At 42.2% G+C, this 14,147-nt stretch overlaps 1 protein-coding gene across 1 annotated transcript in view; it reads left to right on the top strand.

Annotated features, from left to right (window-relative positions):
- Positions 1 to 14,147, top strand: part of LOC134439810 (cytolytic toxin-alpha-like) — a 34,136-nt gene that overhangs the window by 15,413 nt on the left and 4,576 nt on the right. The window contains exons 4-5 of the mRNA XM_063189716.1: positions 6,727 to 7,005; positions 8,148 to 8,399. Coding sequence (XP_063045786.1) covers positions 6,727 to 7,005; positions 8,148 to 8,399 — 531 coding nt within the window. The remainder of the gene's footprint in view (positions 1 to 6,726; positions 7,006 to 8,147; positions 8,400 to 14,147) is intronic.

The raw sequence follows: 14,147 nt of genomic DNA, 5'->3' as shown, positions 1-14,147 counted from the left end.
TAAAACAGTTTAATTGAACCTTAAAACGGCATTAATGGTGAAATTTCTACACACAATGGCAGCCATCTTGAATTTGCCACTAAATGTTCCCGAAAAAAATGGAAACAGGTGGATTTGTATTTGGGGGGGGTCCTAGAAGTAAAAAAAACACCAAATGGAAAAATCTATATGAAATGTTCCAAAACTTACATATCAACCTATACTACTCCCTCTCCCTCTCCCTCTCCCTCTGACAGTGCTCTCTCTCCCCTCGTTGGAGAAGGAATCACAGCTGGTTTATTTCCTCCAGAAATAGTACCGTCCGTGTTGTGTCTTGTGGGGGAGGGAGGCAGGTAGGCAGGCAGCTCCGCTTAGCGTAGCTTACTGCAGCTTCTTTGGCAGAGCGGACAATTTGCAGATTGATGATTACTGTCATCATGGTTCTGCTATAGTGATCTTGTCATATATCGTTCAATGAATTTTCTTTTTATAAAGTACTGATCACATATCCAACATTTCAAAAGCCGATTGGAGTGGTGAAGGCTAGCTGGTCTGAGGCTAAGTGCAATGCTTTCTCATGTGAGCTGACTGCATCTGACCAGACACAAAGGCTACTCTGTTCCAAGAATCTGCAACCCCCCTGTCTTTTTTGATGATACAGTAAGCTGATCATACTATACAGATCCATAAAAAATAACTGTAGAATGAGTAAAAATAGTTGACTTACCAAGGCTCCTTTATTTAGGCTTAGTTGTAAGTTTTTAGCGATTTCGTGCTAGCTAGCTAGCTAGCATAGCGAAATTTATATCCAAGCATTCCCAACATCACCACTAGTCCCGTGCATTCTCCTGTTAGATGATATTTTGTAAGCATCATCCTGATGTTGTGTAGGCTGATCACATTATCCAAAATGAAAGGTTGCCACACAGATCATCTCATGGTGTATTTTGGGCAAGCTAGCTACAATGCCTTCTAGCTAGATAGCAACAGGGGGTTGTATTTTGGTCATGAGAGGAAGGGGTTTTTTTGGTCAGGCTCTGACACTAAAATCAGTAGCCTACCTGTGTTAAAATCAGAGGGCAACAAAGTAGACTACTGTAACAGGTGCTTTACTTTCAAAAATGATTTTTCTATGCTACTTTTGAGATTATAATAGTAAAAAAGGGATGTTTTTGTCTTGACATTTCCTCCTGGTCTGAACTAAGCCCTGCCTTGACTGTTCCTAAGGACACTTCTGCCACCTACAGGAACAGTTAGAAAATGCCTAGAGGCTTGAAATTTATACAGAAGATAGGTCAGACCGTCCTCGAGGTCTGGCTGTAAAAAAACGCAATTATCGGCGAACGACGTCGAAGGCAGGGGGCGTCACTATTCGAAATGACGTCATTCGACGGCCAAGGCAGCCAATGAGTTAAGTCCTCATCACAAAAAGTAATTCCCAAAATTCAGAGTGTTTGCAATACAAAGACCTGCTATAAGCTACATGGAGTTCTTAGGCCTCTTTCGCATAGACCAGAGATTCTTTTCCAGGAGGAGGCGAGCACTTCAGAAATTAATTGGGAGTTTGAAATGACAGTAGAGATTCACACACATGTTTACAAACAAAAGGTATGAGAGTGAATGAGTCCGGAGAGATGCATCGGTCTGCATAGAACTGCATACAAAACTGACAAAAGACCTAGGATATTATAAAATACCAGGCAAACATTTTAGAACAACATATGTTTTATTGATAATCCAGCTTATTCTGTTTTCAAAAAAGTAAGATGAAATAAAGAAAACAAGAAAGAAAATGCAATTATTACCAAAGGGAATTAAAACATTAAATAACAGGGAAAATCAAAGAAAATGAAATACATTAAAATCAAAAGTTGATAATTTAGAGCTGTTTAGGGAAGGCATCTGAGTCTGTCTTGAGTTAACACCTTGAGTACCAACGACGTAATATAATATAATACAGTATAATATAATACGTTTTTTATGCCCACGCGTTGTATACCAACAATGTAAAAATACGTAATATTTCGAATATACACCCTTCAATGCATAATATATGTGATTTTGGGAGGTCTGTGATGAATACAAATGATACAAATGGCAGTCAAAAGCTTGTGTCAGGTTGTGGACATTTTAATTTTAATCACAACGCTAGAGCAGTAACCGTAGGCAAAGCAGATGGTCTATTATGAATTGTTCATTCACAGTTCGTCCACCCGTTTGTTTTGATTACATCACGCCACAATGCAAGAGCAAGGGGTGAATGTCGACCAAACTAGTTCAGAGAACGAGAGGAGGAGGGAGGGGGCATTCTTACTTTGCCGGTGTGCTTCTCTTGTCCATACATATCAACTGAACTCATTTTGTCTATTAATATTATTTATTTAACAGCAGCACACATTAAAAGACCTCAATTACAAGCTGCATTAACAACTAAAAAAGTATGCCGTTGTCTCTGCCACGTTAAAGAAACACTATGCAACTTTTTCATAGTCATGAAATGGCTTGGAACCCAAGATTTTGCTTGACTGACCCGTTATGGCGAAAATGGCAATATTTCCATCACCATTTGGTGGTCCTGCTCCGAAACAGCACTTGCAGTTTTGCCAGGTGGCGTCGCGCCCTTTGTTGTTGTGGAACAATTTCATTTTGTACGTCTTTGACCCATGAGCGGAACGAGACGAGACCCATTCCCCTTCATTTGCTAACTAAGCACCAGCTCGCTGAAAGCTGGCCAGCTGGTTGTAAAATATCACACTGGCATGCAGCGAAAACAACGAATGGGACTGCAAATAAATCACGAGTTAAATGAGATTAAAGGTTTGGATAGGCAAATAAATCGCTTGTGTGAACAGTGGAAAAGGGCTTCAAAACGGAGAGAGCAGAACGCCAAAAGAGCAAAGATGTGGATTTTATCATTCATTCATTTATGCATTAGCATTCTCAAAGGCTACGCCACCTGGTTTAGTTTACAAAGCTACACAAATGTATAAGAGTTGAAATCTGATGGCGCACATTTTACTTGATGTCAAAGGACACAATCAGTGGAGCGAGGCTAAAAATATATGTTGTTGCCGATCAAGAGGAGATTAAACATGATCTCTAGCCGGCTTATGGATGTCCACTTTCACTTTCAACCCCACACAAGTTGAAAATGCGTCTTGTGTCCTCGTAATATTTATTATTACACCAAAATAAGCAATAGCCTAGTCTCCTCGTTCTTCTAATGTACAGGTACTATATAGTTACTGGAAAAGTGAAATAAAGAGGGGAATATCTGTCAGGAACAAGTGGATCAAATATCTGAAGGCAGTGCAAACATGATTGCAGTTGTGTGAAGTGAATAGACGAAGCAGCGAACTCATAGGCTATAAGCAACGGGGTGAATCGCACATATGAAAAAGCCACTTCGAAGTGGAGAGAGCTGAATGCAAGGAAGGGCATCTGGCTAATTACAGAAGATGAAGAAATTTAATTCGCACATAATCTCGAAGCCAATGTCTGTCTAATTCAGTTCAATGCACATTTTCGGCAGAACCACTAGAGGCCGCTATAAAGTTGTTTATTTCGGTGTGTTTATGTCAAAGTTGCATAGGACATCTTTAAGTTGTTTATTCGTGGTCATGGATACTGTTGCTATGCGCCCGGGGTATGCAGGCTGGTTGAAAGGCTTTCCCCTTCTCGTTCGCGGGCTGAACAGTTTGTTCGCTGTGCTGTGCAGATCTAAGGTGCTCCTCTTGTCCACACCTATCAACTAACACCTATTTTGCAGATTATTTTTATTTATTGAACGGTAGCACCCATTGAAAAAGAAAATGATAATTTACAAATTGCATTAACAACTAGGAGTATGCCTTTGTCTCTGCCACGTTAATTTGTTTATTCCTGGTCATGGAAACCATTGGCTGGCTGGTTGACTTGCCTGGCTTCTCGTTCACAAACGAACTGACAGAACTCAGGTCGTTCGCAAGCTGTGTGAACTGTGGACTGTAGGCCTATTGCATGCTGACTGGGTGAGCTGAGCTCTAAATTATGAACTAAATATCTGGTATGTGTAAAATCTCTGATAGCAGTACTAAGATGTAACAGATTAAATGGCACCAAAGTCACTTAGGCTGAATCTCAAATGAAGCACTTGTGCACTTTAGTGTTCATGTTTCAGTGCGTATGCCGTATTAGTTACGCACTGAAACATAGTGCCCGAAGTGCACAAGTGCGCCATTTGAGATCCAGCCCCAGAATAAGTCCTTTCACTCGGCGGCCATTTTGGCTACACCTCAGGGTTGCAATTTCAGATTAGTAAGACCAGGTGCAATTTGTCGGAAAACTAGAAGGGGGGGATATGTTTAGACGTCCTAAAATGAAATGGAACTAAGGAGCGACCCACAACCCATATGGTTGGAATCACAATGAAAACTAGTTCAAAATGGCTATCTCAGCTTGGCCGTATATGTGAAAGCAACGCTGTAAATCATATTTTTCTTACTGATGTGTTGAACTGCACATGCGTGGAATTCCACGAGACGTTCTGCACCGCGGATCAAGTGACCGCGGACTCTGTTGCAACCCCACGAGTAGCTACCCGATGTGACCCACACATGTCATCAGCAACCGACCAGCAGAAGCAGATTCTGAGGGCATACTGATAAGGTTTGAGCAATCGTAAGAGCTTACACACGGCAAGATGATTGGATAAATGACAGCGCAGCTCAGCAAGCAATTGGCTCTTGTTGGGATATGTGCAAGCACGCGCCATATTAGCATAGCGAATTGTCCCCGTTTATTCCTATGGGTGCTCTCTGAAGTGTTTCATCTCCTATTAGGGGTCTTACACACTAGGGCGGTAAAGCGTCGCGGAACGGCCGCGTTTTTTACCGGCGTCGGTGAAAATACATTGAAACACACAGTGCCTCCAGTTAGTATTGGCACCCTTGAAGTTTAAGCACATTATGTGACATATCTCCAGACAACAAATAATAAGGTCAACCATGATTTTTCTATAGATAGCTTATGGTTGATACTAAATGTAAAAATGATCAACAGCATTAAATACTAAACTACGAGAGGGACAAAATTGAAGAAGGTAAAGCTCCTGGAATCACTGGTATTGGCACCCTTTACTGGATACCATTGTGGAAACCTAATTTGACTCAGATGGTAGATAACAAACGGGAATCACCTCTGTCAAATTGCTTTTGCCCATAGGACATGAATTAGGCAAGGAAGTTTTATATTTATATTTTAAAGAGCCACCTCTTACATCTTGTGCGTCTTCGACAAATGTGAAGACAGAGGGGCTGTATGAGGACACCAGAAATGCTGTTATTAACAAAAACAAGACCTCAAAATAATAAAAGGTCATCTCAAAAGACCCTGGTATACCATTTCCAACACTGTGTTGTGTTATTCAGAAATTTTCCAAACATAGATTGGTTAAGAATATCCTTAGATGTGGGGGTAAGGGAAGAAATTATGATAGAAGTCTGTGGAAGTCGGTGCAAATAATGACAAACCACAGGGTCTAACATCTAGAGACCTGAAGGTCAACTTTGAACTGTTTTGGGTAGTTTTTTTCAATAAGCACCCCAAGTTAAACACTACACAAAGTATTGTTTTTTGGTTGGAGGCAAAGGCAGACCACATTGCTTCATGAAAGTCATAAAAGGGAACACCTGAAGTCTATATAAGAGAATACAAGGAAAGTCCAGCCCTTTTAAGAATGTTTTAAGGTCATATGAAGCAATAGTACAGCTTGTCAGTGATGCACACAAACAGCATGTTTGCATATTCTGCAAGAACATCTTAAAGGAAAAGGACACCCTACCAAAAATCAAGCATAGTGTCAGATCCATACATTTATGTCACCCCATTGATGCATTAGGCATTGGAGGCTTTAGCCATATCACAGGCATCATGACAGGCATCACAGGTATAATCATTTTCAGGAAAATGTGTAACCATGTGCAAGAACACTTGGTTTGGGGTGAAGATCATGTTCACTCCAACAAGACAAAAACCCAAACCACACATCAAAATACCACCAGAGAAGTGCAAGAAGCTCGTAGACAAATACCAAAACCTTTGGAGGCTGCTATTGCTGTCTAATGGTGTGAAACCAACCCGTTAAGGAGGGTGCCAATATTCATGGACATGCCCTTTTTCAGGAAAAAAGGGCATGTTTTTGCTTGAAATTACAATGCATTTGGAAAAAAATACTTTGCTATTCTAAATATCTTTGGACCTTCAATCATAAGATCATGTTGGTAAAAGTTGTTTATATTTCCATTTATTTCTGGATATATTGCACATTTTGTAAATAAAATGAAGGGGTGCTAATACTAACTGGCGGCGCTGTATCTGTCCTTACACACCAACCGGCGGTAGTCGGGCGTCAGCGGCGTGGGAGACGGCTCCGCGCCGCGCTGCATTTGGAAAACAGAACTTGAGCGTATTTTTCACGCCGGCGACCGGCTGTGTCTCATTCAAATGAATGGCAAAGTAGCACGCTAGCTTTGGCTGTGAGGGTGTTTTGAACAGGACTGCCGCGCACGCCGACGCTGTCAGTGTGCAAGGCAGAGAAAAACACACCGGCCGAAACTAAGCAGAAAGACCACGTTCGTCCCCCGACCGCTCTGTTCCGTATAGTATATCAAAATAGTAGCCCCCCTCGTCTGTTGTAGATGGAACCAACATCTTCCTTGTCCACAATGTGCACTTCATCACTGAATGTTGTGACCTCTCTGTCATCAGATGATTCTGAAGGTGTTCCTTCTCCCGGGCCAATCCAGTTTGTGTCAGTGCAGCTAGACTCAGTGTCATTACGCTGGTCACCTCCAGAGGGCGCTCCTGGTAACTACACCTACAAGGTCACCTGGACAGACGGTCAAAGTGATGACAGCCTTGAGGTGAGGACAGGTGTGGAGGCAGATGTGACAGGGCTGACTCCAGGAGAGAAGTACCACTTCACTGTGGCCACCCTGAGCCAAGATGGTCGCCAGAGTACACCTGTGGAGGCTGATGTTTACTTAGGTAAGATACATGGGGTTTTATACTACTCCTAGCAAAAATAATAGTCTAATAGGGGAGTGTACCAGGCAAAGATACTGTTTTCAGGCTGACAGAACGGTGCCCGTGCTTGCAACAGTTATGTTTTCACCTGCGAACTATTCCGCTCATACCAAGCTTTTCTGCACGTGACTGTTACCCAGAACCTACTGATGTCTACGTTGTTGTCACGGATTGCGGAGAAAACCCCCCGAAAAAAGTGTTTTTCAGTTCACATTGTGAACCAACTCTCAAATTCATGAATGTTAAGATCTGCAGTGTGAATAAGCCGGCCGGTTCACGATTAGGTGTGGGAACGGGAAAGGCCACCGGCACCTCAGTCAGCCTGAATGAGCCAAGGTGTGAATCTGGCTTCATGGTTCATCAGGGCAATTGTTGTAGCCTACCGTTTGTTGTGGGACATTAAAGTGATACTGTCCCATTTTTGGAAATGAGCCTATTTTTGCCATTGAGTTCTATGAGACCAGTTAGCCGCCAGCTGGTCTCATAGGACTCAATGTTAACTGCTAGCTTGGAGGTAAAATTTGCACTGCCATACCCCAGAGAACGGTTGAGAGTACAGGAGAACGGTAAAACCCTATTATTTAACTGAAGGGGAGGTGTAAAATAGGCTTATTTCCGAAAATGGGACAGTATCCCTTTAAAAGGTGCACTGTGTAATATTTTCAGCAGTTTCTTTCCAAAATGTATGCTTCCCATTAACAAATATTCACCTTTTCACAATTACTCACCCACCATCAATATTCATTATAACCCTTTTGCCCTTTTCATACATGAACAGGTGGATCCTCTCCGTGTTTTTCCATAAATACACAAATCTTACTGTACTGTAAATTTCAATCTATTATGTAGCAAATATTGATGAAAAAAAAACTACAGCACAGTTGCAATGCCTACTCTGGCCACCATCCTACACAGTGCATCTTAAATTGAGCATGCTCCATAGCAAATGAAGAGTTGCCCCCTGCGTCTGCCGTCTGTTCAAGGCTGGCGGTTCTGGATGAGTATGGCTTCCTCCATGTCCCTCTGAAACCAACGTCTTCCTTGTCCAAAATGTCCCCTTTATATCACTGAATGTTGTGGCCTCTCTGTCTGAGGTTCTGCAGGTGTTCCTCCTCCTGGGCCGATCCAGTTTGTGTCAGTCCAGCCAGACTCGTTGTCATTACGCTGGTCACCTCCAGAGGGCGCTCCTGGTAACTACACCTTCTCGGTCAATTGGAAAGGAGGTCTAAAGCATGTTACAGATAATGCTTTAAAGGTGGAAGAGCTGTATCCTGGAGAGATGTACCGCTTCACTGTGGCCACCCTCAGCAAAGATGGCCGCCAGAGCACACCTGTGGAGGGGGCAGAGTACACAGGTGAGATACAGGGGCTTTTATACTACTCCCAGCAAACATAATAATGTGTGTGTAAAATGTTTTAATGCTGTGCTGCAGGGCCGACCTGAGACTTAAGCAAACTATGAAATTACTTTTAATCCAAGCAACTTGCCATGTAAGTAAAGAATGATATTATCACTGCTGCATTGTTTTAAAAACCCTGGCAAAGTTAACTTGTGTAAAGAAGTTTCATCATAGACCAACATAATCCAACTACGTAGGTGGTTAGGGTAACTCCAGATCACTATTTGTGCCACAAATGCTTGTAGATATTTACACCAAATTCTAAGCGAGTCTGCAAGTCTTATTGTTGGGGTTTTAGCTGTTTGCCTCAAAATGTGTTAAACCACATTAAGATCTGAAAATACTTTATTTTAATCATATTTGTGAGATTGCTAACTTATGACCTGTAAATTGCTCATAGCTTTTTCTTACACTAGAGCTGTTGCCATGCCTACACTTTTTGTTGGTGGACAGGTTGAAATGTCAGGAAAAAAAAGAGATTTAGGAACATTTAACCAAAGCGACTTTCAAGAGAGGACATAATCAAGCCAACATCACAAGCAAATACAAAGTGCACAGGAAATATACAGAACAACAAGTGCAGTTGCAAAGAGGGATTAGTAGGGTTTTTTTTAAGAGTAAATAAAGAATACACACACAGCACACACACATACACACATACACCCACAAACTTGTCAAGAGTCTGCCCTGGGGCTTGGCCAGCTCAAGCATTAGTCTAGTAGATACTCTCGAAAGAGGAAGGTCTTTACTTGTTTCTTGAAGGCTGCAAGAGATGTGCTTAGTCTTGCTGCCTCTGGGAGACCGTTCCACCACTTGGGTACAACAACGGAAAACAATCTTGACTGGGAGTACCTAGAGCGCCTGGATGACAGAGCCAGACGGCTTGTGCTGGATGAGCACAGTTCTCTTCCAGTAACATAAGGCGTTAGTAGGTCCTTCAGATACGCTTGGGCTGTTCCTGTGATGGTTTTGTAGGCAAGGGTCAATGCCTTGTCCTTCATCCGGGCGGCGATCGGTAGCTTGTGCAACTCAATAAATAGAGGAGTAACATGGGTCCTTTTGGGTTGATTGAATATCAACCGTGCTGCCGCATTCTGGATCATCTGCAGAGGTTTTAGCGCAGAAGCAGGTAGACCTGTCATGAGTGAGTTGCAGTAGTCAACGCGGGACAGGACCGTGGCCTGGACAAGTCGTGTAGAATATTGTGTCAGCACAGGTCTGATATTCCATACATTGGACATCTGGAATCGACAGGTCCGGGTCACTGAGTTGATGTAGTTGGAGCATGACAGCTCATCATCAGTCATGACGGCAAGGTTTTTGGCGACTTTGTTTGGGGTCACGATGGTGGAGCCTATCTTGAGGTTGATGTTGTGACTGAGTGACTCTTTAGCTGGGATCAACAGGAGCTCTGTCTTGGCCAGGCACAGCTGTAGGTGGTGGTCCTTCATCCATGTTGACAAGTCGGTGAGGCAGGCAGAGATGCGTGCCGAAACCGTGGTGTCCTCTGGACGGAACGACAGGTACATCTGGGTGTCATCAGCATAGCAGTGGTAGGAGAACCAGTGGTGTAGTCTACGTAGAACGCAGGTATACGCTGAAAATAATTTTCAATATTTAGAATATCCGTTTCATCAACGGCCACTTCTCATGGAAGCATTGTAATTTAACAACACAGTGATATATTAGACTTTATTAATTTGGAGATTGCGTCAATCATTCTCCGACGGTAGGTATTTCCAGATATGAACGCCTTTCAGTTGACCACTGGGCTGCTGTCACAGCAGCGCCATATTTAACCGGTATCATAATTATATGGCCAGCATCAATCAGTTCCAGGCTATACGCACATTATCCTGTAGGTGGTGGTAGCATCAATGCAAAATGTAATGATGCAAGTCAAAGATGGCGGCGCCCCGGGTTAGGCTATGCCGAAAGGCTGAATAGCCACAATTCAGGTGTCCATTTATCTATGTTTTCATTGCGACCATCCAATCAGACGCGGCTATTCTGCCTCCCTTTCATCCATCCAAAACAAAAATCTAGCATGGAGTGCGTATCGGTAGTTGCTAAAGGTTGCTAAATTGTAAACTCGAGGCATCTACGAAATGTCCTTGTACATCTGGAGTGGGCTGATACGTTCTCATGTTCTCACCATTTGGATCGGATTATACAACTATCATCTCAACATCCGTGGGTTCGCCTTTGCAGGTAGACTTTCCAGGGCTGTGACAGGTAGGCTAATGTGTTTAATAACAATATGACTTCACCCCTTGTCTAACTTTCACGAACATTCAAGTTTAGTTCAAGCTTGAATATTAAGTGTTCTGCCCAATTGTTAATGATTTTATTTTTCATTTATGAAATAAATGGACATGTCGAAGACACACAACCTGTTTCATGATGTGATGGTGTTCTGCTACTTTAAAACAATCACTCTGTTAGGCCTTGCTTTATGACCAATGAGTACAAAGATCAGGGGTGGATTGGGAAGAATTTCTCCACCGGGCCAATTTTGCCAAAGCTGGCCCCATACCAAAAACATTTAAATAAATATATAAATAAATATAGCCTACACTGTATATTGTCACATGTGTGTTCCCTTGAAAGGTTCTATATATTGTGCATTCTTTTTTCAATCACTTTTTGTACAATTACAATTTTTATTACATTATTATGTTCAATTCTGGTTGAAATTTGAATAATCAAACTGTAACCTTTCACACTATTTATAACATAATCATTTTTATAGTGACTTCCAATTTGGATCAGTAATTGTTTCCCAAGTTCATGACCTTTACTTCACAGAAAGTACAAACTTCAGGGGCCTCATTTATCATCAGTTCATAGAATGTCTTCTAAATTGTGTCTTAGGAGTGAAATTTAGAATGTTCGCAAGTACAGAAAAATCGGGATTTATCAAACGTGCGTTGGCTGCTCCTACGCACAAGTCTGCATGATAAATCCCACACCTTCCAAATCACTGTGCACGTGCGCATTCGGGGTAATTAGCATCCCGAAACGCCTCCAAGTAACCATATATGGTATTAAAATATATTCAAATGCCATGTTAATTCGAAGGCGCCACCCTGTTCGGACACACATGAACACACGCGGACACACGCGCCAGTCGAAGCGCTGGTGGGAAGTGCGGAGATGGTGATGTGTGAAACCATTTCTGTGGCAGAAGTGGAGGTTCTCTCGACAGGAAGAGGACCGTGTTGCATAATAAGTAAAAGAAGGAGACACACATGAACGAAAACACTGTAAAATAGCACACTGTCATACTCCATTGTCATTCAAAGCAAACTGTAGCTTGCACGGTCAATATTATTTGCAATTTCGTGTTTCTTCCACTCACACGCATGGTCTGAGGTGTGCGTAGATTTAGGCACATTTCTACGTTCAAGTACATGTTCATAAATCCCACACTTTGCTCAGGAATGATCGCACGCACGCTTTACGCACAGATCTGTGCCTAAGAACGCTTGATAAATGAGGCCCCAGGTTTGCACAACAAAACTTTGTTGGATTTTTTATCCAACCAATTCAGGTGAATGTAAACACCAGTGGGTAAGCCATCATTCGTGACCAGGATCAGTTCCGAAATCTGACCACTAGATGGCAGTAGACACTAGGGAAATACTCCAGGAATCTATTGACATCCAAGAGCAGGTATAGGCCTATGCATTATATTGTATTATATTATATTATATTATATTATATTATATTATATTATATTATATTATATTATATTAAAAGCACTGTCACATTTTACTCAAGGTGCTTAATCTCAAAAGTAAAATAAATGACGAAGAACTGTTATAGATAGATAGAATAGATTTTACTAATGCATTAGGGCATGACTATTGAACATCTTTCCGATGGAGAGTTGGAAATTGAGATATTAAGACACAATACATTTTCGTACCATATAGCCTCTTTGCTCAAGTGCCTTGTACAACAACTCTGATAGGGAGGAGGTGTATATTGCAAACAGAAGGGGTCACAGCACTGATCCTTGGGGTACGCCTGTGGAGAGGGTGTGAGTCGTAGACAGTTTCCCTTGCCATGACACACTGAAGGTGCGTCCAGATAGGTAGAGTTGAACCAAGAGTGGACAATGCCAGTGATTCCCATGGCCGTGAGTACCTTCAGGAGGATTGTGTGTTTGACTGTGTCAAAGGCTGCAGACAGGTCTATTAGGGTGAGGACCGAGGATAGTCCTTCCGTTCTTGCAGTCCTTAGAGCTTCAGTCACTCAGAGTAACGCAGTTTCAGTTGATTGTCCACTTCTGAAACCAGATTGTTTTGGGTCCAGTAATCCGTTCTGGTTTAGGAACGAAGGTTCGTGGGGGGGGTCACTCGTCCTTCCGACATAGCACCATTCAGACATGACGCCATTGCGACATCCCGTCATTCCGACATTTTGGTATCACCATTCCGACAATTTAATGTCACCATTCCGACACTTGTGGGGAGCTGTCCATGGTCGTGGTGCTTAATGTTTCCCTTAATAGGCGAGTACATCTATGCAAAAAAAAGACCTAACCCCAAAAAAATTGATACAAAAGGTTTTTCAACTGATTATGTTACCTCTAAGTGTCCTTAATAACATACTAAAAATCTAGGAAAATCTGACTTCAGGAAAGGTGTCATTTTCAAGATCAAAGTTTTTAAAAATAAAGGTTACTACATGATAATTACATTGACATGAACTAACATGTTTTCAGGATCTGTTTGTTTGGAGTGCTGTTTGGGTGGATAAAGACACTACTGCTATGATAATATCCATGTGCTGTTTGTCAGGGCACATCATCAGTAATGAATCATGGTGTCACTAGGTATTTTGGGTCTTTCAGCAGCTGAACTGAATAGACAGGAGCCACTACATGTGTAAGTAGAGGGCAAGGTGAAACGGTTGGTACTGGAGGCAGACAATGTCCTGAAAGGACATAGGGCTTTAGCATAACTTTCGGGTGAGCCAGAGTAGGGCCTGTTGTAGCTTCATAGGCAAGGGTCAGGGCCTTGTATTCAATTAGGGCATGAAAAAGAGGACATGACTGGGAAACTGAGGCTATGTGGTCAGAGAATGATAGATGGTCATCAACAATGACACCTAGATTTCTTGTGGCCTTATTTGAGGCAACAGTAGCAGAATCCATATTGAGCTCGATATCATGGCAATCTAAATCTTTGGCTGGGATCACCAGCAGTGCATTTGGGCGAGGCTCAACTGAAGGTTGCATTCCTTCATACTTGTGGATAGTTCAGAGAGGCAAGCGGAAATGTGTGTGACCGTGGAGTCATCTGACACAAAGTAACTGCTTCATCGGTGTAACAGTAGTATGAGAAGCTGTGAGAACAGATACCATGGCCCAGTGATGTGGTGTACATGGCAAATAGGAGTCCCAGCACCAGCCCTTAGGCAGCTCTGTGGAGAGGCTATGATTTGAGGACAGCTGACCTTGCCCTTGATACATGCTAAGAATGATACCACCAGACTCAAAGAATGTCTGGAAGAACTTGAGACACATAAAACTCAATTATTTATCTTAGAGAGATGTTAAATAATCATGTTTTGAAAAAAAAATGCTAGCTGGTGAGTCTGCACAAAGATTTGTAGATTTACTACAAAACAAAAAGAGATGTCCATAATCTATTGTGGAGATATATTCTGGCTTACTAGAAACAAAATAAAAGA

This window comes from Engraulis encrasicolus, chromosome 23 (genome assembly GCF_034702125.1).
Source record: "Engraulis encrasicolus isolate BLACKSEA-1 chromosome 23, IST_EnEncr_1.0, whole genome shotgun sequence".
NCBI lineage: Eukaryota > Metazoa > Chordata > Actinopteri > Clupeiformes > Engraulidae > Engraulis > Engraulis encrasicolus.
The sequence above is the reverse complement of the archived record's forward strand: the minus strand, read 5'-3'. Positions and strand labels throughout refer to the sequence as shown.